This window comes from Grampus griseus (assembly GCF_964374135.1).
Source record: "Grampus griseus genome assembly, chromosome: 1".
In the NCBI taxonomy this organism is placed as follows: domain Eukaryota; kingdom Metazoa; phylum Chordata; class Mammalia; order Artiodactyla; family Delphinidae; genus Grampus; species Grampus griseus.
Genome location: NC_139017.1, coordinates 88,081,924 through 88,106,973, shown reverse-complemented (window position 1 = coordinate 88,106,973; position 25,050 = coordinate 88,081,924). Strand labels below are relative to the sequence as shown.

General features: G+C 42.0%; 1 protein-coding gene across 1 annotated transcript; it reads left to right on the top strand.

Annotated features, from left to right (window-relative positions):
• Positions 1-1,935: 1,935 nt before the first annotated feature.
• FNDC7 (fibronectin type III domain containing 7) lies at positions 1,936-24,281 on the top strand (the record flags this gene model as incomplete). The annotated part of the gene is made up of 12 exons (XM_082662552.1): positions 1,936-1,998; positions 2,501-2,519; positions 6,330-6,584; positions 7,705-7,965; positions 9,984-10,241; positions 10,873-11,127; positions 12,775-13,032; positions 13,592-13,846; positions 15,144-15,398; positions 16,986-17,246; positions 20,600-20,629; positions 24,250-24,281. The coding sequence occupies 12 exons, from the start codon at positions 1,936-1,938 to the stop codon at positions 24,279-24,281; spliced, it is 2,202 nt and encodes a 733-aa protein (XP_082518678.1).
• Between the last annotated feature and the right edge of the window lie 769 nt (positions 24,282-25,050).

Here is a 25,050-nt window from a genome sequence, read left to right as displayed (position 1 = left end):
AAATACAACTCTCAGCCCACTCTGTGCCTGCACATGACCAGAAAAAATACACAATCATGCTGACTGGCATCTCTTTGAATTCATGACCATAAACCTCTGGAACTCTGGGTTTGTGTGAACCTGAGAGTGGGGCCTCCTTAAAATTTTGCTCCCTAGGTGCCTCTCTAGTCTCACCCTCCCCCGACCCTGGTAGATGCCATAGTGCACCATTCAGCTCTCCCCTTCTGAAATCAGGCAAGGTGAAACTATATTTGTTGATCTCCCAGTCTTCAGATGTGGGCACCCCAGGGAAGAGGGTGTGACTTTGAGCAAGGCAGCTCTTAGCTAAGGGCAAGCCTGAGAAAGACTCAGCTAAACTCAGCTAGCCCTTCCTCTCCCCTCTGTCTGGCATGTTCTTTTCCTAGGTTTCCAAGGGACTCATCCTCACTTCCCTGATGCCCATGCTCAAGCACCTCATTGCTGGAGAAGTCCTCTCCGACCATGGTACACAAACTAAACTCTATCCCTCAATATTCTCTCCTGTTACTCTGCTTTATTTTTCTTCATAACATTTAGCAACACCTGACATTAGATAGTTCTAACGTTAGCTGCTTCTTTTGGCCTTCCTCTGCTAGAGTGTGTGTTCCATGAGCACAGAGTTCTGGTTTGCTTATGTTTATATCCCCAGTGTCCAGAACAATGCCTGGTATACAGTAGGTACTCCATATATACTTGTTAAATGCACAAATGAAAATACCTTGAATTCATAGTAGTCAACTCATAGAAGACAGAGTGGTTTAGTAGAAGGATCTTAGAGCGCTGAGTTAGACTGATTTTTTTAAACAACTTCAGTGGTGTAAAACTGACATACCATAAACTGCACATATTTATAATATAAACTCAATGTTTTGACATATGTATACACACATGAAACCATTACAATAATTCAGATAATGAACAAATGCTTCCTCCCCACTTTTGTAATCCCTTTTGTAAATGGCAGGGAGGTACTGGGGATGGATGGATTTAATGTGCTCATTAAGGACCTCCCATTGTCTTTCTCAGCACAGGGACATGCTGCTGCCCTTTCCCTTTCTTTCTTCCTTTCCCCCTCCCTCCCTCCCTTCCTCCCTTCCTTCCTTCCTTCCTTCCTGCCTTCCTTCCTTTCTTGAATGTAACTGACACATAACACTGTCAAGTTTGAGGCATAAGTTTGAGGTGCACAAGTGTTACTTTGATACATTTATATATTGTAATATGATTACTACAGTAGCATTAGCTAACATCTCTATCGCATCACATAATTACCATTTCTTTTTTGTGTTGAGAACAGTTAAGATTTAGTCTCTTAGCAACTTTGAAGTTTACAGTACGTTATTGTTAACTATAATCACTATGTGGTACGTTAGATTCCCAGAACTTCTTACCTATTAGTTTTAAGTTTCTACCCTTAAACAACATGTCCCCAATCCCTCCACACCAGCCGACAGCAGAACCAATCACTTTGTACTGAAACAACAATAAGAACAACAAATAAAGGTGAAAAAGAAAAAATAAAACTGGTCAGGATCCCCAAGTTTAAAAGAATCATTTCACTATGTCAATAATTTCTATACAGCTTCATAAAGTTTTTATCTAGAAAAGAATTTTTAATAGAAAAGGGGAGCATTCTACACATCACCTTGAAACCCATGTTACAGTAGCATTTTGACCCACTTGGCATAGCTTTCTTCCACTCTCTTCTTTTTTTTCAGTCTTTGCAATACCTGTACCTGCCAGTCTCCAGGTGCCCCTAGTTACAGGTCAGCTCCACACAGAAGGGGAGGAGCTACTTCCCGGGGTCTGTTCCCAGAATCACAGCCCCACATCCCAGCGACAAACAGTGCTGCCCACCCGGGGACCAAAGAGGACCCTGCCCACTTTGTTGTGTGCCATGTGAGTGCTCAGTCCAACAGGATGGCTGGTGGACAGGTGAAATGTTTGTCTGTGATTGGATTCAGTCTTATCTGCCTTAAAATGGTGAGTTCACCATTCCGACCTACCTGCAACTATTTAGGGGGAAAAAAAGATACATTCAATATCTTTCTCTTTTTTTGAGGGCTTCAGGGGTGGGGAGATGGAAATCAAAATACTTTGGAGGCATACCATGATTGTATATGTTTGTGCGTTTGAAATTTAATGCAATTTACTAGTGAAAGAAAACAAGAATATCATTATGTTTTAAGAACAAAGATTTCTGAAAAATCCATCAGCAGCTACTGACTTAGTTCAATAGGCAGATTCAGGGAGAAAAATGAAACAGTAATGTGATCTCTCTCCATCCTCTCAATTTTATCTAGGATTGTGGTAGATCTGAGTGTTGAAAATAATTTGTGCAAATACTGTGTGTGGATTGGAAGATTGCTCACACTATGTATAAACATGTTGTGCTAAGTATATTACTGCTCTGACTTAGGTTTTACATTTCCCCAAATGATGTTTTTCTTTATGGTTCTAATATTCTAAACTTTCCTTTTTTCAGGTTGCTTCAACAAAAACAGGTAACATTCTCTGAAATGCAAGTTTACCCTCCCCGTATTTGATTTTAATTTCCATTGTTAATTCCTGGGCTACCCTGAAATATAAAGGCTATACCAGGAAAAATATTCAACATTTTCTGAGCACTCACACTGTGAGTGTAACTGGTAAGACAAATACATGGATCAAAATTTAAAGATACATCCTCATAAGATATTCTTCTTGAGTCCTGAGATGTATAGAGTCATGCAGTCATAGATTTTTCTCAAACATGGTTAACCATCAGTAAAGTATTACAATGATCATCATTCCAGTCAAAGAAACAAAATTTTAGTGAAGAGCCTAATTTGTCTTCTAAGGAATTAGAGAAAACTAGAAACAGTTTTGATCAAAATTCTCTAATAAAAGATGCTCTAATAAAAGATTCGCTAATAAAAAGATTAGATTCTCTAATAAAAAAGATTTTATACTTCTAATATTGCATCCTTAAAATATAGACAATGAAAACCCAGAGCTGGAAAAAGGCTTTCTTTTAAGAGATTTTATCACCATTTTTCTTGAATAAATGACTGAAGGCGAGGATAATTTCTCTACAGGCCTCTGCTGGCTCATACATTCTAGAAATTTAAGTCCCTAGAATGGAAACTTATGTTCAATGGAATTTAGATTAACTGAAGGAACCATATAATATCAATTATATCACCAATAAACTCTCTTAGTAATTCAACACAAATAAGAACAAATATTATTTATTATTTTGTATATACCACAGAAAAGGAAATGTAAATAAGGCAATTAAAATGTTTGATATAGATTTTTGGCTAAGCCATAAAATCCGTGCTTATATAATAGGTTTTTAAAAATTATTATTTCATGCTTTATTCTTACTCACTTATTCTTGAGACACCTTCAGGATTGACCAGGAAGCTGTGAGAAGGACTGTTTAGCCATAAACAAAGTGATTTTTAAAAAATCAGTGGCCCTTCGATTGGATAAAATCCAGTTCTGCTGTCTCTTAGAGGGTCCCAGGACCACAGGACACGCTGAGCCCTCAGAACAGGCCTCTTTTTAGTCCCACGTTATCCACACTATTTGAGAAAAAGAAAGGGGCAGACTGATATACCGGTGAGGCTGTTAATTGATCCATCCTGTCTTTTCAATAGACGTGATGTGTTTTATTGATACCGTATAGGAGGTTTCATTTGGGGTGTGTGTATTCTGATTCTTTTTGGGCTCTGGCATCTGCTGTTTATCTGTGTCTGGCCACTGGGGCCACGTGGGCTAATTTAGATCTCTGAGTTGGTAGAATGCACAGATGCTGTGACTCAAAGGGTTTCATTTTTGACTAATCAGAGCGGTTGATTGCAAATCTAGGGAATAAATTTTTCTCTTTCATCAGTGCAGTAAGCGGGCCAAATACAGAACAAAGAAAGAGTGAAGAACTGCTGCTAATTTATGGAGACGTACACGTCCTGCTCAATCTTCTCATCTCTTTAAGGGAAACATAGTACAGAGGTGTTGATCTTTTTTCATTGCTGTTACTGGTCAGACCCTGCTCTAGAACCATGTGTAAACAGGCAATCTGTCTCTCCAGCCTGTGCTTACCCCAGAGTCTCCATAATCCCACCTTCCCTGGCAGCAACCCCTCCATGGCAGTGCCCTGCAGTCTGGCTTTTCCAAACCCCAAAATTGCTCGTCGTGGTTCACACACACACACACACACACACACACACACACACACACACATACACACACACACTAACCCTTCCTACCTTTCAATGTGCCCTTACATTCACTATTTTACTTAATCTTTACCATCTTAATATGTAAGTATTTTACATTTCAAAGTAAACTCAAAGATGCAGGAATTATTAATATTCCATATACTCAAGGAAGAAAACTGAGACTAGAAGAGGTTAAATCACTTGTACGTGTTCACAGACAGAAGTAAATGGCAGAGCCAGGGCTCAAACCCAGCATTCTGAAATCCAAATCCTTTGCTATTTTCCCATCATGAAACCCCGCGTTTCATCCTGCTGATACTGGCTTCATGTACTACTATGCTGGGCAAATGTGCCCCTCCCAGCTCAATTCAATACGACAAATTTTGTGGAGTCCTCAGGCCCCTTGACAGGCCTGTGGGGAGATAGCCGGTGTCATGCCAGCCTTTTAGATGCCTTTCAAGCCACTCCATGAAGGCACTGTCACGACAATGTCTAGTTTGGTTGTCATTTACCCAGGAAATTAGTCCATTCCAATGAGCAGGACCGGCTAACAGGAGATAAGATGAACAATGGGGACAAAGGAAGCAGCAGGGATTGAGAGACACCGCAAAGTTAGAGGAAAGAAGGTATTAACAGAGAACAAATAACTGGGGGAGCAGAAAAGGGATGAGTGTGTAGGAGGGATAAATGTGAGACCCCTGCGGGGGCTTTCTATCCTACAACAGGGAGGGGACATAGGCGCTTCCCGCAGAGTCAGCTTCTGCTGGCAAATGGCTAAGATGAGCCCCTGCAACTTTTCCCCAGCATTTATAACCATCACAGTTTTCTTTTGATGGCAAAGGAGACAGTCCTGGGTGATGTTCAAGGAACGTCTGGCCAGTGCACAGTGGACTCTTTGTTCATTCTTGCAGCGTGGTTATTTCTGAGATGCTGCCAAAGCCAACTTTCTGGGCTATGGGTACAGAAAGAGAAGTTGTCTGTATCACGTTTTGCAGGTTGGGTTCTGTTGGAGGGAGGGAGTTGATACTGGCAAATCACACATTTGGACGGTATTTACTTCTCCTCTTTGCCCTAGACTTTTGTTTTGCACTCTAGTTTTGAACTTGGCATATAGTGATTTTACCCAGCAAATGCAGTACAATAAATATAAAAGACCAGTTGCCAGCTCCAAACCTAAAACCCAGATATTTTTGTTTGACCTTTTCTTCTACTTGGACCTCCTACACCCGGGGCATTTTTGAGTCCGTGGAGTTTTGCAGAGCAGTAAATCTGATTACCACGTTGCATCTTCTAGCCCATGCCCAAAGTATAGGAATGCCTTGTGTAAACTCATGACATAAGCATTCACGGCCTCCTGGCAAACCATGGCCAGGCCCAGGTGAGGAGGGACCCCGGCATCTCATTCTTAGGCTGGGGCAGATGTTTTGATAGAGAAGGAGAGAATAAAGTTTATTTTTATTTTATATAGAAGAATCTGAAAATTGTTACACTCTGATGATATTAAAGACAGTATGCTCAATTATGAAGCAAAGAACTCAATTCTCCCCCTTCCTCCATTAGATTAAATGCCACTTGGAAAATGTGCAAAGTGCGTGGGTGGAAATCACAGCCTCGACAGAGGTGGGGTATGAAGGTGGACCCTTGCTGGAGACGTCGCATAGAGGTGGGGCAGGGAGGAGAGGCCCGTGACAAAGCATGCCTGGGGATTCACAGAAGCCAGACTGGATTAGCCTCCAGAATGGGAGCCCTCAGTTTCTCTCTCCCTCCCCTCAGAGTTCTTCTCCCAAATCACTCCCTACTCTTAGTTAACTCTTTTAAAAGCACAAAGAGTGCAAATTATCCCGGAGGCAACTGGGAAAAACCTCTTTGAAGTCCCATTCCTGAATGGGAAGTTTGAGCTTTCTTGCTCTCTTCTGGAGAGTAGCTTTGCCTTTCTTTTCCTCTGTTTTTTGTTTGTTTGTTTGTTTGTTTGTTTCTTAATCTGGAAAACAAGGGCAAGGTTTATGTCTGAAGGATGACATGAGAATGACTTAGTTTGAAAGTAAAATGATGAAAGAAGTAATCCTTACAGGTACCCTAGCTAATGTACACTTTCAAAATCTCTTTCAGCTCCCAAAATACCCACTATCGATCAGGCGTATTCAAAACTCAGCAACAGTATCACTGTGGAATGGGCTACAGTGCCAGGGGCCACCGGTTACCTCCTCACGGCCAGAGACAGGAACGCTGTCATTGAAACCGTGGTGGCCAGTTCCCCAGGCACTGTGACGGGCCTGAAGGCTGCAACCTTGTACCAAATCACCATCAGATCCATCAGTCCTGCTGGGAGAAGCCAGGCATCGCCTCCAAAACAGGCAAAGACAGGTAGCTGGATGCTCATCCTCTGTTGAGCAATTGCTTGTGACCTGGATCAATTATACTGAGGATGCAAATGCATGATGTAATTCTGTGTCATGTGAATGTCTATGATTCAAGGCCCAGAAGTGAAAGCCACCAAGTGACTTTTTTTTGGAATTCAAATGTCTGTGGAGGAGGTGGTATGTAAATTCCAGATGCTTTGGAAAATAAAACCCATTTCTGAGTATCTTTAAAAGCATCCGTGCTTTTAAATCTCTGAAAAAGGGATTTCTGTTTCATTTTGTTTGTTTGTTTGTTTTATAAATTTATTTATTTATTTTTGGCTGCATTGAGTCTTTATTGCTGTGCACAGGCTTTCTCTAGTTGTGGAGAGCGTGGGCTACTCTTCGTTGCGGTGCGCAGGCTTCTCATTGCAGAGCATGGGCACTAGCGTGTGCGGGCTTCAGTAGTTGTGGCACATGGTCTCAGTAGTTGTGGCTCGCGGGCTCTAGAGTGCACTCTCAGTAGTTGTGGCACAAGGGCTTAGTTGCTCCGCAGCATGTGTGATCTTCCCAGACCAGGGATGGAACCCGTGTCCCCTGAATTGGCAGGTGGATTCTCAACCACTGCACCACCAGGGAAGCCCAGGGATTTCTGTTTTTAACCTCAATTATCAATAAAGACCATGTGGAATAAAGAACACATTGAAGTGATTTTGCTGCACTTTGACTTGTTGGAAATGAAACTATTTAGAGTTTGTCATCAGCATGACTTAAATTGATTTGATAAAGTTGTACCTCAGCATATTTCTGAAAGGTTGCGTGCATGTTAAAATAGTATAAACTATCATTCCCCCCATTGATTTATATTATGATTACAGGGAGGTTTTATCTAATTTCTTACCAACTTCCAGTTGAAGGTATGCCTAATATTAGAATTTCTCTGTTCCCCCTTCCTCTGCTGAGTCATCTGTAATTAATACACATTTAAATAACAATTGTTTAATGGAACTCTGTCATGAATCCTATTGCAAAGTAAATAATTTTTTCATAATATGGATAATCAACCTCAAATTACCTATTCCTAAATTTGAATTAGCCTCTCTTGCACTTTCGTAACACAAATGCACAGGTTTTTGTCTTTGTAGTGCTGGCTGCACCAATTCTACAAGTAAGCTCTCCAAGTCCAGACTCTATTCTTGTGCAGTGGGAAACCGTATATATGGCAACTGGATTTTCTGTGTCCATTATGCGAGCTAATGGTTTGGGGAGAATATGGAAAGAAAATACCACCAACACTTCCTTGACATTCACCAGTTTAGACGCTGGGACTCTCTACACCATAAAGGCCTATGCGTGGAATGCCAGCGGAACACCTGGGGATGACTCCACCTGCAATCAGAGAACAGGTAAGGACTTTGCAGCTCAGTCCCAACCTTCTCCTTTTTGATTAATGAGAAGGGCTGTGCATTGCAGTCACTGAGAGCAGCGTTAAGTGATAAGTACAGAGCAGCTGGCAGCAGCTATTTAAATTTATTATGAGCTTATTTATAGTGTCTTGATAATTCCTCCTCGGTGGTTTAAATGCTTACGGCATGTGTAAAGAAATGCTGCTCAGGGCTTCCCTGGTGGCGCAGTGGTTGAGAGTCTGCCTGCCGATGCAGAGGACACGGGTTCGTGCCCCGGTCCGGGAAGATCCCACATGCCGCGGAGCGGCTGGGCCCGTGAGCCATGGCCGCTGAGCCTGCGCGTTCGGAGCCTGTGCTCCGCAACGGGAGGGGCTACAGCAGTGAGAGGCCCGCGTACCGCAAAAAAAAAAAAAAAAAAGAAAAAAGAAATGCTGCTCAGAGCGCACAGAGCATGGCACTACCCACCCAGAGCCAACTTATTTTCAGCTTACATGTTCAATATCACACAGTAGGAGATAATTCTTATTAGGTTTACCAGTCACCTCTTGTCCCTTCATAGGTTCAGACCAGGGGTAGAGACAAAAAAAACTGGGCCAAACAAGAATTTATTCAGCAGACATTTAATGAGTGTGTCCCCACTTTCAGCTGGCATTGCTCTAGAGGCACAGCAACAGAAACAACAAACTTCCTGTTATGGCATTTTGTGCTGTGGTGGGAATCAATATTTCAGATATATTTCCCAAAGTCCTCAGTTTCGGCCTGAGGTCAACGAGGGGCTTCCCACCACCTCTCCTCCAGCTATAGGCTGAGAAGCTGATGCATGGTGTGTGTTCTCACAATCCTCATTGCAGGGATACCTGACCGGGGCATCCTACTACATGATAACCAAACTGAGCTGCTGCTCTGAGCCAAAAGAATGAGATGGAGAGAGAGGGAAGGAGAGAGATTTTTCCTTCTCTTGAGGCAGAGTGAGTCATCCTCTGACAATATGGCCTAGTAGATGCCGGACTCACCAACCAGATTAGCTGTTTCATCTCTTGGGGAGGACCAAGGATAAAGTGGAAAGAAACCAGAAATGTTCTCTCCAACAGTTCCTACTTTGGAGGGGAGTAGAAGCCCCATTGTCTATAGGCCGAAGCAGAAATGTAGGGAGAAGTGAAGGGTTTGCCTTTTATATTACTTCTCCAGGTAGAAATCAGAGCAAGGTGGCCCTAAGGTGATTCATGATGGGCCTGGTGAGTCAGGATGTCTGTGACAAACCAGTCTCTCTGGGCCTCTTCCAAGACATTCACTCATTCTTTCTCTCCACAAACATTATTGAGGGCCTCAAGGTTTTTTAGGCGGATAAGCCTGATGAAAGGAAGGCATATTTCTAAGCATGCAGAGGAAATCGTTTTGGAGATGCCAAAAAACTGCCTTCCTGTGTGACCATCACACTTGATACGTTCCCTTTTTCCCTTTGATTTAGAATAGAAAGTCTTCTCTTCTGTAAACAGCTGTGACCTAAAAGCTCTTACATGTCTTAGCATGTGTCAAAAGTAAAGAAGGAATGTTGTTGAACCTAATCTGTTTAACTTTATCAATCTATAAGAGAATATTTGACCTACCACTTGATAACATACCCACATGGCCCTCTTAGCCCTTCACATTTATAATTTCATTTAATTATTTCTATCACTTATCAAATTGTGCGTTCACTCATTCATTTATTCAAGATATTTATTTAGTACCTCTATGTGCTAGGATCTGTTTTACAGATGAGAAAAATAAATGAATAAATAACAAAAAGATTAAATAACATGGCCTAAGTCATATAGCTAGTTATGAGTTTGCATAGTTAATGGGAGATGTGTTACCAGTTCTCAGGTACCCTAAATCCCAATTTTATGCTTTGTACACTTGCAAGTATCATATGATTGGAGTACTCCATCCTCCAAGCTCTGCAATATTGTTAGGTCAAATCTTACTTGGGTTCTTGAGGTTACTGCAAAAATCTTAATTGTTTCTCAAAAATGTAGGTCCTCGTGCTCCTGCCAACATTCAAGTCTCTTTTGATAGTGGTTCTCTGGAGGCATATGTTTCATGGGCACCGACAGAAGGAGCTTTCAACTATACCGTGATGGCTTTGAGTGACTCTTCCAGGCTGAGCTGTAGTACGACTTTCAGTTCCTGCACCATCTCCTCTCTCCAGTGTGGAACCGAGTACCTGATATCAGTTTTAGCAGCTAATGATGCCGGATCTAGCAGATCAATTTCAGCAGTGACCCTGAGAACTGGTATGTAAACAAGAGTGAGATCACTGGGGGGTTGGTAAGCCAAAGTGACTACCATTAGGGAAACAAATAATCACATGACAATGTTCCAGAACACTCTATAACAAGCAAAAATGAAAGCCTGGTCTAAATGAAAGTGTTGAGTTGGACTTTCTGATGAGTTTGAATAATGTTGATAGTGAAACCAGATCTCGTGCATTGGAAAAAACAGTGAAAATTAGGAAACCTGGTTCCTATTCCAGATCTTTCACTAATTAGTTTATTTTCTTTTGCATTTGTAAAGTTGTAAATATTCTAGGATCCAGTTTGAGTGATATACAACTCTAGCTGTGCAGTACAGATAGTGGTCTCTTATTTACATCATGTTTCACAGACCTAGGCCTGGTAGGAGCTATTTTTTTAAGATAAAGATGGAATGTCTATAGTTTGGAATATGTGTTTAGATATCTTCCCACTTTCATTCTCATCAAAGAGATAAAGATATACATATGTGGAGATCTATGCTTCAATTTAGAAATATCTGTGTGTTTTGGGGATGAGAACTAACATTTAGTGAAGAGCTACTTGCATAGAAAGATGCAAAGAAAATCTCTTGCAGTACTCTCACAACTGTTTATTATTTATCATTTCCTAGTTGCTTGTGCACCTGGAAGGGTGACAATCCAAGAAGATCCCCCTGGCCACCTGTCTGTGGTTTGGTCCAGCGTGCATCTGGGTGATTACTATGTGGCCTTTGTGAAGAATGACGATGGCTTGGAAGTACACTGCAACACCTCCCTCACCCAGTGCAATTTCTTATCTGAGTGTGGCTTCACTTACTTTATTAGTGTTTTTGCCTATAACAAGGCAGGACAGAGTCCTTTGGGCGATGTGTTTAATTATACCACAGGTGAGTTGCACTTGATGCTTGTAAAGGGAGTTGAGTTCTGAGTTCACTAAACTCAGCAGCAGAATGGATCATCCATTGCACTTATTGACTTACCTAGACCACCTGGGAGCCATTCTAGGGCCAAGAATGGAAAGTGAATCTCTTCTTTCACATCCTTTCCAGACTAGGGAATTTGGACTTCGTGGACTCAAGTTTAATAAGAATGAAAGGTTTAGGAGTGAAAAGAAGGGAAAGAATGTTGTTATTCAAGCTTGCTCTGAAAAGTTGAACCCTCCACCAAGATCTACTCAGTGTTCAGCCCTGTGCTGAAGGCTGAAGGGGAGGTGATCCTTAGGTCTCAGAGTTCACTCTTTCCGCAAGCCCAGAAAACAGGGATGCAATGGCAAAGATTCTACAAGGTGTGGAGGGCTTTGGAGTAGGACACCTGGGTTTAAGGCCTAACTTGACCACCAACTCATTTGCAAAATGGGAATAATGATGTCTACCTTGCTAAGTTCCTTAGTATCTGCTACTGCAAAATGGGACAAATAATAATGAGAACATGAATATGAAAATGTCTTTGTATATGAGAAAAGCACAATGCAAATACTTTTATTAACATCATTATTATTTTTACTGTTATTCTCCACTAGGCTTGGGTCTTCAAAGGGCAGGGATTGTATTTTATTTATCTCTCATCCTGAATGCTTATCATAGTATGACTGGCATATGGGAGATGCTCGATTTTTAAAGAATGAATGGAGTGAGTGACAAAATTAATTAACTATATTGACAAACAAGAATAATATAATTATATAAATAATAATACTAGCTGGAATATGTTTTTAATATTTATTTATTTGGTTGCACCTGGTCTTAGTTGCAGCAGGAGGTCTCCTTAGTTGTGGCATGTGAACTCTTAGTTGTGGCATTCTTGTGGAATCTAGTTCCCTGACCAGGGATCGAACCTAGGCCCCTACATTTTTACCAAGATGAAGGAATCAAGTAATTGGTGCTTTTGGAATTTAGAGTCAGAGGCTATCAATAAGGTCTCAAGAGCACAGGAGGGTCTACCGGAGGGAGTGACCTCTGGTAGAGGCCTTTAAGGATGGTGGAATGTAGGTGGGGCAAGAGCATTCCAGAGAAACTCCATGTGAGTTAGAAACTTGTCAGAATTTGTCTGTGAGGTAGTATAGGGCCTCTTCTAAAATCTACTAATACGATGCTTCTTCCCCTCCTCCACCCCCTAGTTTTATCTAGTTTAGTGTCTGGAAAGACTGATAGGATCTAAAGTTAAACTAAACATGATTTTGTCAGGCAGAAGAAGGGAACCTCATTCCAGTAGCACGAACACAATCTTTGAGGCATAGGGAAGTAAAAGCGCATGTGGGAATTGAGGGGTCTGGTGAGGCAGGGGATGGGGAGGGGCAGCTGGACATATCGACTGGGTAGAGTTTGTAATAACCTTGAATGTCATGCATGGAGAATTTATCCTCTACGTAGTGGGTGTTAGACCAGGATTGGAGTTGGACAGACCTGTAGGAGATTGTGGCAGTGACTTAGGAGGGTAGTGCAGAGGCTCTGGGCACAGAGACGCCAGGACTCAATGCCACTCTGACAGCATGGCTCCTGTACTGACCTCCGCTCTCTCTCTGTTCCTGCTCTCAGCCCCCTGTTGTCCTGGTGACATTAACCCTGTGTTGGTGTCCAGTGACAGAGTAGAGATCGTCTGGTCTCCTGTCCGTGGTGCAGAACTTTATGAAACCAAGGCTGTAGATGGGTTCAGCGTGGTTGAATGCAATGACACTGTTCCGGCTTGCACCCTTTCTGCTCTAGAGTGTGACACCAAGTACAACATCACGGTGTATTCCTTCAGTGAAGTCCGGGGCAGCAATACATCGTGTACTTCCCGATTTATAACCACAGGTATGATACAGGAAAGATTTCATTCATTGATTCTGAACGGCTCCCCCCAGCTATGTCCCTCAGGAAAGGCATTCGGTAAAAAGGCTAACTGCCATTAGCCACCCTGTTGTGGTGACCCTGAGAGCCCCTGTCTTACTAAGGAGATGCAGAAGAGAAGATGGAAGAGGGAAAGAGGACAAAAAGGGAATAGGAGACCATGGCGAGAGTGGAAGGTTTTGCTAGAGATTACCTCAGCCATTCACTTCCTCCTACCTTTGGGGTGCCTGCCTGTATTCACACCATGAAGGTTAAGGCCACAAATGTTTGTCCTAATTACTTTCGCTATTGGAGTTCAAATGGCTCCTTAACATTTTCTAATTAGTCCGACGCTATGGGAACCCAATACCATATGTCAATGTCAACAAGGTTTCCACACAAAGGCTCTATGAATTTGCCCTATGTGCATGGTATGGTCGAAAGTAATGATCTCATATGGGGGGGAAAGGTCAGTTTTAGACCAAATGGCACGTGTGATATTTTTGATTCTGACTGTTTCAATTCATAATCTACAATCTCTTAGCTCCTTGCAGTCCTGAAATCAAAAATGTTTCGAAGGATGCCTTTTCCATGATTAACGTGTACTGGCGATCCACTAATGATGAGGCCACTTACACGGTGACTGCCCAGGGAGAGAAAGGGCTGCACCGGTGCAGCAGCACGGGAGAGTCCTGCACCTTGTGGGGCTTGCCCTGCGGCTCAGTGTTCTCCGTCACCGCTGTGGCTGAAACACCAGCAGGACGGAGCCTGCCCAGCTACAGTGTGCCCTTAGAAACGGGTATGTAGCAACCACAGCCTGAACCTCAACTTCAATGGGGTCCTTAGGAATTGTTTTAGGACATGAACTTTCTTATTTGATTTACCCTAAGTGTGATAAAAATACTTTAAACTCAGAGAGGCCTTTCAAAGAGCCCCAGTCTTAGAAAACTTTCACACAGGTTCTGTAAAAGTATCATCTGAAGGCTCTAATATATTCAAATACCAACATCAAAGGAGGAATACATTGACTCTGCAAAAACATTTATTTGAATTCGTATTCCCCCATGACACAATCTACCAAAACAACTAACAAGTGACCAAATGAGCTAGTTTATTATTTATTTCTTTGGTTCAGCCCTTTCAAATCTTTCTCTAAAAACTGATTTCTGAGTTTCAGTTTCCTAATTGCTAGAAGGGGATAATGGCTTTATCGGGTGGCTGTGAATATTACGTTATTTATGCTGCAGAGCACTTAGAGTGCCTGATGCACAGTAAGAGCATGATAAACGAAAGCTGTTATTGCTTCATAGCATTGTGTGTGAATGAAATTTAGCAAATTAAAGCCTTTGGACATTATTTTCTCTTATATACAATGATAGATGGCACTTTAGACTAGATAAGTTGAAACGTAAAGGGCAGCAGAACAGAGACAATGCCAAATACGCAGGAAGATTCCAGATATTCTATATCCTGTATAACGGATCTTTGAAAAGTTGAGAATTGGTTGTGGTAGTCTTAGGTGGCTAAGGATATTTTGAGCTTTTATATCAACTATGTACTATGAAATGCATGAGAAAGGCAAAATACATTTCATTGCAAACGTTAAGATATATTGCAAGAAAAGGTGAATGCAACCATTGCTTTAAAATTTGCAATTGGAATTGTTAAAGTTGGAGAACAACAAAGGGTTTCTTTCTTATTCTGAAAAAAATTGGGGAGAATCTCACATTACCCATAGCCAGTTATTGCACTGCATTCTTGGGGAAAGCACCTGCTATGTACAGTGATGTTAAATAACGTATCAGAGGGAATGAGATTTTACTTAACAAAAGAAAAATTTTTAAGTTTTTTTAAATTTATATTTTTATTGAAGTATAGTTGAGGTACAATGTTATAGAAGTTACAATATAGTGATTCACAATTTTTAAAGGTTATATTCCATTTACAGTTATTAAGGACGTTTTGATTAACAGTTGAAGGTTTGAGAAATTTAGGATATTGAATGAAACACAGGCAAAATACCATACTTGGTTAGTTTTCACAAATAACCCTCACTGGAAATAAATCCCCAATTTTTTTCTCTTTCCTCATTTAAGTGCCGTGCTGCCCAGCCAGTCTGACAGTAACTCAGGTCACACAATCGGTAATCAACGTGAGCTGGACTGTTGGGACCGGCGCCCAAACCTATGTGACAGCTCTGGAGTCACACACTGGACAGTCTAAGTGTCACACCCATCAAAACCACTGCCTCCTGGGATGCGTCACATGCGGCATCAATTACGCAGTGGCATTAAAAGCAATTAGTGCCACTGGGTTGACTGCGGACTGTGGCTACCAAAGTTATTCCTCGAGTAAGTGAATTCTAACCTCTAGCTCTAGAGTATCAACAAGGACTTTGACTATTATAGATCCAGACATAGTCTTTCCACCTCATTTTAAAAGATGCTGCATCTCCACCAAGCTTGCATGGTAAGTTCAGATTACTTTCTAAAATGTTTACAGTTTTCCTCTTGACTTAGGACCTCAAAGGTTCAGAGGCTTCTGTTAGTAGTTGGTGAATTAACTCCCCTGGTAACAAGGTTCAGGTGTACTTTTTCTGAAAGAAGGATAGGTTTTTATATGACCCAGCTACCTGCAGCACAGAGTAACTCAGTCTGGCAGAGTTTTCAGAAAGGATTTAGATCACACATTCTAGTTGGTTTGAATTTTTCTTTCTTCTTCTTATGCTACTACCTCACTCTTCTAAACCACTCCAGCTTCTTCTATGGTTTCTTATTTCAACAGGTTAACAGAGCACAGTATTGCATCTTGTTCTTCACAAAGACCAAGCCACTAGGAAATAGTGGGAGAAGTAGGGAGTGGTACAGGGTTAGCAAATAAGATTTCTCTGGTGTGATTCTAGTCCATGGAAGTGGCTGCTTGGAGAACTGTTTCGAAAAAATCTTCTAAGGATGCTTCTCAGGCTTAATGGGAGAGAGTACGATGACCAGTTAGCTGTATCTGCCCTGAGGCATGGGGTGGGAGAGTTGAAATATAATTTTGGCATCCCAAAGGTAGTAGAGTGAGTCTTCAACTAGGAGCTTAAAGACCTGGCTTCTTAAGCTGCACCGCGTTATCTTATTCTCTGATTCCATTTCCTCATTGGTAAGAGAAATAGGAATGATCATGATATGAGAGCACTTAAAATGTGCTACACATACATAAGCTGGATTATCATTCCTTTTGGCCTATTAGCTTTCATTAGGTTTGCTGCCTAATTTTTCACCTTGATATCCAGTTCTGGAAATATGGCCCATTGCTTACCTTCACACCTAAAAAACCTTCTTTCTTTTTTTAAAGAATAAATCAAAGAAGTCTATCTGTAACTGAATTTTTTATTATTATACAATAGCATTTTTATTTTAGTTACTGAGGAATCCACCATTTGACACCTAATATGTGGCCTGCTCAAGGTACTCAGGAAAAGAGAAAGGAAAAGTACCCAGTCAGCTAGCATGCATGGAGAGTGGACCAGCGACAGGTGTCATGCTACTCAGCTCAGCAAAATAGGTCTTTTCAGTTAATGCTGAATGCACTGAATTATATTTAAATTGAATCCCACTAAACTCGTATGAAAATAGGGCATTATGAGAGATCTTGACAAGAATTCTGTGCATTTGACTCATAAAGTTTGAGTCATATACAATACGTATCTGCCAAGCGTGGACTTTTGGCCTCACCATTATTCTCTATTAAAAACTCATGCCCCACCACCCTCACACATGGATTTCTAATCATGTGACCCACCACAGAAGGAACTTGAATACTCCCTCAAATCTTGCTCTAATCATTTATTATGGAGTAGGCTACTTAGGTTGTTTCCCCATAATAACAAAGGCCAGGTTTGTGGTGATGGTGGAATAGTGATGTGTTTGTTTTTGTTTGTTTATATCCTTCAGGTTCCTGCTGCCCTTTGGGGGTGAAATTATATAGGCTGGTCCCTAATGGTATCCGGATCTACTGGCAGGCCTCCAGGGGCTCTGCCAATTACAGCACTGACCTCTATGGTTCCAAAGGCATTTTCACGTGTGCCCCAAGCGCTGGCCTCAGTTTCTGTGATATCACCGAGATACCCTGCGGGGATGTATATACCGTGATGGTCTCCCCCGTTGCTGAGACAGGACTGAAGCTTACTTTCTGTCCAAAGAAAATATATTCAGGTAGGACAAATTATGACCCTTTATTTAAAACTAGCCCTCAACTCAATCTGTGAATTAAGACTCAGAACAATCACACTTATTTGCTATGTAGGAAGGTCAAAGAGGGCATGACATTGTGTACCTCCTGCAGGCAGATTCTGGCTACTGCGGACCCCAAGCTTCTTTGGAATTGTGATGCTTTATTATTACTTGATTTGGAGACACTCCTCTCATCCCTCTCTCTCTTTTCTCCTTCAGAAAAAGGACCAGATGCTTGCTGCTTGAACAGTAAAGCAGATTTAAAATGATTTTCTGCTTTGAGATTTGGGGATAGGTTTGTAACATAGCGTTAGAGAACATGACAAACAACCTGAATGTTTGAAATAAGAGACTTGAACCTTTATTTGCACAGATTCAGACTTATGACTGAGGGAGAGTTGGAGGATCAGAAAAAAACAAATTTATAAATCATAAGCTAGGTTTGGAAATATGAGTGGGCAGACAGTCTGTGATCACAAAACACACGAATGTCAGCCACTGCCATCTCACCAGAGCTGGCAGAAAAACATTAGCAATTCTCCTGTTCTGTATTCCAACACGTTCTGCTACCTTGCCCAGGGCATAGTCATATAGTTTTCATATATTTCTAAAATAAAATAAAATGAAGAGATGATGAAGCCCTAGAACTTTGCAGGTGAACACAAGAAGAGGAATAAATATTGGCTCAGAAACTTTACTAATAACCAGAATCTAAAATTTCCAATTATGGGTTGGTGACAAGAAGGTTCAAGATGGCTCCTGGTGATGGAATGAGGCCAGGTCCTCTTCAGGGGGTGTTCTTGCTGTCCTTGGTTGTCATGCTCTGATTCCTTGCTTTTTCATTATCTTGTCCAGAGGACAAGCTGGCCCAAAGCATGGCCCTATGGGAAGGGCCAGGAATAGGTTGTTGGGCTGAGGATGACCTCTTAGGAAGAAGAGCCTACAGGTCAACAACAATACTTCACTATATTTGCATAATGTTTTGAAATTTATCAAGCGTTTTCATATTCCATATTTCACTGAATGCTCAAAATAACTCTATGAGGTAGGTTCAACAGACTTTATTATCTCCAATATATAAATGAACAAACTGAGACTCAGAGGCTCCCAAATCTCTGCCTACAACCCTTCTCTTCTTCTAACCCCTAAATCCATATGCAAATGTGTTATATCTACTTAGAGATAAGACCCAGGCATTTCAACTCCTCAAGGCTAAAAGGAATTTCTGATCTTCCGCAGTTTTTGATCTTCTGTCATCCTTGTTTCAAGTACTCAAGCTGAAAACCCAGGAGTCAGCTTCCCTCTCCCTCACCCTCCATGTTTTAGTAGTCTCCCAGCCCTGTCCTGTTCACTCCATGATGGTTTCTAAATCCAACTTCTTCTCTTCATTCCTATAGCTACTTCAATATTTCAGGGTCTTACTACCTCTCCCCTATGCTACTACACCAGTCCTGTCCTCCTGCCCTCTTGCCAGTCTTCATACTATTGCTAGAGTTGTCATTCTAGGACACTGACCCAACTATCTTTCTTTCATGCCTCAAAATCCTCAGAAATTTTCTATTGCCCCATAGAATAAAATTCAATCCTCTGAGCATGGCATTTAAGGTCCCTTACAATCTGTCCCCCATCTGTCTTTCTACACCTGCACTATCCAATAGAAATTTAATGCAAGTGTGAAAAATTTAAATTTTCTAGTAGCCATGTTAAAAAGGTAAAAAGAAATAGGTGCAATTAATTTAATAGTATATTTTAGTTAATTTTAATCCAAAATATTCTACTTTTCAACATGGAATCAATATAAAAATTTTATATATTTTTTCTATACTAAGTCTTCAAAATCTTGTGTGCATTTATTTAATACAGCACATCTCAGTTCAGAGTAGCCACATTTGGAATGCTCATAGCTACATGTGGTAAGTGGCTACTGTATTGGACAGTACAATTCTAGGTTCATTCTGCAACATCTCTCCTGAGAAGACTCCATTCTCTAGTCACATGGAACAATTCACACACATCTGCCCTTGGCACACACACATACCATGGCACATCATGTTTCTGAGGTAATGCAGCACTCCTCTCTTTGCCTGGATTTCCACCCCACCTCAACCAAAGGAACTCCACCAGCCCAAACTCTCTGAAGTCTTCTCCAGTTCTCATAGTCTGAGTTCGTTTCCCTCCTTTATGACTCCACCTCACTTTTATCTTCACCACACCATATTACTGTGAGTTGAATGTGTGTTATTTCTGCTAAATGGTAATCTCTTGGACTCTCAGTACTTTGCATGTAACTGTTGCCCAATACATTTTAAATTTAAAAAAGAATGAATAAAAGAGCGTATGTGTTTGTTTATGATTATACAGCCAGTAAGTGAGTGATGGAAGTCTGTTCTTTCTCCTACTTCATACTCACAATTCAACCCTTAGAGAGTCATTCCTCTGATAGTTTGTTAGTTGGAACTCTAATACCTTTGGTGGGGTGTTATCTCAAGCCTGTAGCCATTTCACTTTAGTACGGGTTGGCTGTCTAGACTCAAGTTAAGGAATCTACCTTTGTTCTGTCTCCCTAGTAAAAACCATGCATCTGGGGGAAGGTTTTTGGTTTCATTTTTTGGTGTATGTGTGTTTTTTTCTCCAATATCAATGATGCCTTAATCCTGTAATTAGGATGATACTGTAAATGGTAATAATGACTAATATTTATTGAGTGCTGTGTGCCAGACACTATTCTAAGGACTTTACATGTTTTAACTCAGTTGACCCTTATAACAACACTATGAGGTTATTTTTTTAATTAATTTATTTATTTGGCTGTGTTGGGTCTTCGCTGCTGTGTGTGGGCTTTCTCTAGTTGCGGCGAGCAGGGGCTACTCTTTGTTGCGGTGCGCAGGCTTCTCATTACGGTGGCTTCTCTTGTTGCGGAGCGTGGGCTCTAGGTGCGCCAGCTTCAGTAGTTGTGTCTCGTGGGCTCTAGAGCACAGGCTCAGTAGTTGTGGTGCACGGGCTTAGTTGCTCCGCGGCATGTGGGATCTTCCCGGACCAGCGCTCGAACCCGTGTCCCCTGCACTGGCAGGCGGATTCTTAACCACTGCGCCACCAGGGAAGTCCGAGGCTGGCATTCTTATTCTTACCACTTAACAGATAAACTGAGGCACAGAAAAGTCAAGTAACTTGTCCAAGTTCATACTGTTAGCAGGTATCTCCTTCTCTTATCCCCTAAGCTGATTCTTACTCATTCTTTGGTTCACTTTCCTATTATTCTTTCTTAAATTATATCTTCACCATCTCAAATACATCAATAAATATATTTTAAATGCTTGTGTTTTTATTTATTACAGTAACCTGTTCTGGAAGTACACTTGGAATGGGTAAGTCATTTTTCTCATGGATACTATAGAAAGGAATTTTTTTGTTGCTCTTTAAGGTGACTTAAGTCAGGATCAAAGCTGACTCTTCAAGGACTTCCCTGGTGGCTCAGTGGGTAAGACTCTGCACTCCCAATGCAGGGAGCCCAGGTTTGATCCCTGGTGGGGGAACTAGATCCTGTGTGCATGCCGCAATGAAGTCCTCATGCCACAACAAAGATTCTGTGTGCCGCAACTAAGACCTGGTGTAGCCAAAATAAATAAAAATAAATTTAAAACAACAACAACAACAAAGGCTCATGCAGCCCTTAATTTTAAAAAGAAAGCTGACTTCAATTAGAAAGGCAAATGCTTTCTTTCTGTGATGCGAGGGGTCCTTGCTCCCCTCTCCCATAACATTTTCTCCCCTATTAGATTGTCTCCCCTCAGATTCCACCAGTGGAGATGAACTCCTTTGGATTCTGAAATTTTTTCAGTCTTCCAGGGTCCCACAGGAAAATGTAAATATGTTTCAGAGAGGCAGCCGCTTCATCCCTCACTTCAGAGAGTGGTTTCCAACCCTGCTATACACTGAGTCACTTTGAGAGCTTAAGAGTAATTGATGCCTGGGCTATATCCCCAGAAAATCTGATTTAATTGGTTTGGGGTAAAGTCTGGGCATCAGGGTTTCTAAAAGCTCTTTGGGTGTAGCCAAAGCTGAGAACTGCTGCTTTAGAGCAGACCTTCTCAAACCTTATCCGAATCACCTGGGGCCTTGTTAAAACCAGATTCTGATTTGGTAGGTGTAGGAAAGATCTGAGACTGCACTACAAACAAGGTCCGGGTGATGCTGGGGATGCCAATACTGCTGGTCTGACCTCACTTTTTTTTTTTTTTAAATTAATTTTTGGCTGCGTTGGGTCTTCGTTGCTGCACACGAGCTTTCTCTAGCTGTGGCGAGCGGGGGCTACTCTTCGTTGCGGTGCGCGGGCTTCTCATTGTGGTGGCTTGTCTTGTTGCAGAACACAGGCTCTAGGCACCCGGGCTTCAGTAGCTGTGGCACGTGGGCTCAGTAGTGGTGGCACACAGGCTTAATTGCTCTGCGGCACGTGGGATCTTCCCAGACCAGGGCTCAAACCCGTGTCCCCTGCATTGGCAGGTGGATTCTTAACCACTGCGCCACCAGGGAAGTCCCTAACCTCACTTTTAGTAGCCAGCTGATGGAATCTGTTAACAGCCTGCAGAGAGCTAGGATGTCTGCTTCCAGTTTGCATGGGTGGACATGGCCAGCAGAGGAAAAGGGGTGCTGAAAGGGTAGCTGGAGTAAAGATAACCCTCACGGCCACTCAGGTGTGCTCATGGCTGATCCTGTCTAGGCTATTCGGGGTGCCCCACAGAGGCTACACTTGGCTGGGGCCACGGAGATGACCACACAGAGCTGTGTGTGCTGACCCAGTAAGTAGCATGTACTGCTTCACGAGAGATCTTCTAGGAGGCCTGCTTGATTTGTCGTCGTGGGAAAACCCCCAGGGAATATTATCAACCCCAAAGTACAGACGGGACACGTAAACACACATACACATACACACAATCAGACATGGCTGACTTCAGAGAGTGTGAGTGGAAATGAAGCCTTCCTACCGGTAAAGCCCACCAGACAGTCTCCCAGCCTGGGCCAGCTCCCCTCCGAAACTTCCTTCCACTGGTAGGACACATGCTTCTCTGTGCTGCCTGTTCTCTATTTCCTCTCCCAGTCTACTACTTCTCCGAGCACAGCAGGACTCATGCTTTCTAATTCTTGCCCCACCTGCAGGTCTGAAATAAGAATAATCCCTATTAATTTTTAAAGAGTTTCTGTTTCCAGTGACTACAGGGAAACAGACCTGGCTTATTAAAAACAAACTGTGTTAGCATACGGTTTTTGTTTTTCTCTTTTTGATTTCACTTTGTTATACAGCAGAAACTAACACAACACTGTAAAGCAATTATACTCCAATAAAAGTGTTAAAAAAAAAAAACTGTGAGGAAAGTTCTAAATTATAAAAAATTACTTTAAAAAACTCCCAAAGTACTAATGACCATAAGCCCCTGGTCTTCAGTGAAATGTACATGGGCCTGGGTCTGCATTCTTGGAAACTATTTCCAGTATTATGGCCATTTTAAATTAGTGTTTCCCCTGAGCCATAGAAGGGTAGTAGAAGTGTCTTGGGGGGCCCTAAGAGGTGAGGAGTGGTGTATTGTATTCTGGTCTTCCCTAAGATTTTGTTTTGTCATTGTTGTTGTTGGCCGCGCCATGCTGCATGTGGGATATTAGTTCCCCAACCAGGTATCGAACCCGTGCCCCCTGCATTGGGAGCACAGAGTCCTAACCACTGGACCGCCAGGGAAATCCCTTACCTAAGATTTTGTTAGAGAAAGAGTCGCAATACTTTTTTTTTTTTAATGCTTGAAAACCATCACTCTTAGACCTTGCTATTCATCAGCATCACCAGAACGCTTGTTCAAAACCTACAATCTTAGATTTACTAAATCCCCAGATTTACTAAATCCCCAGATGATTCACATGCATGTTCAAGTTTGAGGATCACTGCTTAGACAGTAGTGTTCAAACTCTGGTGTGCATCAGAATCTCTTGGAGAGCTAATAAAGGATGTAGAGAACCAGGCCTGCTGACGTGGGTAAGACCTGGGCCTTCGTGTTTCTGTCAGGTTCCCAGGTGATTCTGACTCTCCAAGTTTGAGAAGCACTGCTCTAGGTCACTACTGTCTCCTTCCTCTGTCCCTCTGGGCTGGCCCTGATCGTTGCTTCTCCCTTCCTTAGCAATTTCAGTCTTCAACCTGAAGAGATCTGACCCTCTCTTTAAGAAGATCCTTGTAGAAATCCTGCAAGACTCTCAAAAAATGAGTATATGGGGGCCTCTACATCATACAGAATTCATTGTATTAAGGGAGAGATTCTAAATTGCTTCCAATTTCAGCATTTCTCCTCTCTATACACAGGAGTAGTCAGATTAGGTCCCTGGCTGACATGGGGCCTCCAGATATGCTAAGAGAAGCCTTGGAAATCTTTTTGTCTAAGACTTTTGGTCTTGCTTTACTCTTGGATTATCCTAAAGCTTTTCAACAGCATGAATGGATTTTTTTTAAGAGACAGATCTGGATTCAAATCTGACCACCATCCCTTACCCTGAGGCAACTTGCTTCAATTCTAAGTATAGGTTTCCTCATCTGAAAATTGGAATAAACTCCTCATAAGATGTTATGAAGATTAAAGGAGATATACATTGTTGGTCACAATGACAGGCCCAAAGTAAGCTCAATTAATAAAAGGCCTGGGGGTGGAGAGGAAAGTTCTTTGTCCTGGGTCAGTAATCTGAGCTCAAAGAGACTCTTGGGGAGGATTCATTTCATCAAGCAGGAGAGAGAATACCCTGCTTAGTTAGAACCTGCTGGTGAGTTTCTTTTTGCCCTTTGAACAGTTCAGATTCTCTTAATTTTGTTTATTTGCTGTGAAGTGCTGCAAAAATAGCATTTCAAATTAAAATGGTAATCTTTACCTCAGAGACATTTAAGGGCTTTTTAATTTAAGAAAATGTCTGCAAATTTAATGCATTTCGTGGCTTCTTCCCTTCTTTGCCTTTTCAGTGATTTACAGAGGGAAGAGAAATGCGGTGTGACATAGTGAACCATGGATAAAAAAAGAGACTTGACTAGTGAGTAATTTAAATTGAAATGGTATGATTCAAAGGCAAAGTTTTTTTTTTTTTGCTTTGCTTTAAAAAAATTCTTCCCATATCTTTTTCAGAGTTTCCTCAATTGTTAGTGTGATTAGAGATGGAAAAGATCTATTAGAATGCAAAATGCCTCTAGGATAGGACAAGCCCTTTTGGCCTTTAGAGAACCACTCTAGCTCCGTTTCCTGCAGGAAGGTGTGACCTCACCTGCACAGGAGTTCAAGATCGGCTGCGGAGAGAACTCAGTAGAGAAATGAATCCAGAAAGTCCTCTGGAAGGCTGCCAGAGTGAGCCAGCACACTGGGAAAGTCCTGGAAATGTGAAAGTTCTGCTTAGCAGAAATTCTTTATTTCACATTCAGACATACTATGGACTTCAGCACACCCACTTCATAAGCATTTCATCGACCCCAGCACTTGCCGTGTGGCCCTCTAGCCATTCAAGGGTTGGACACGTCCACCCTCAGAGAAGTCGAAATCAAGCCACCACACATAGACAGGGCTCACCCAAGACGAACCTCCACCAGGACTTTGGCCAAGGTTGGATAGCAGCAGCTGCCAGGGCCACCTGTAGTAACAAACACCCTCAGCTCAAGTTAGGAGGAAGCTGAGCCACTTGCAGCCTTCACCAAGCCAAAGCATCGTGTGATGAGACCTGTGTGTCTGGGAAAGCAGAGCTGTTGGCCTGTTGCTGGAAGGACTGTGGTCATGTT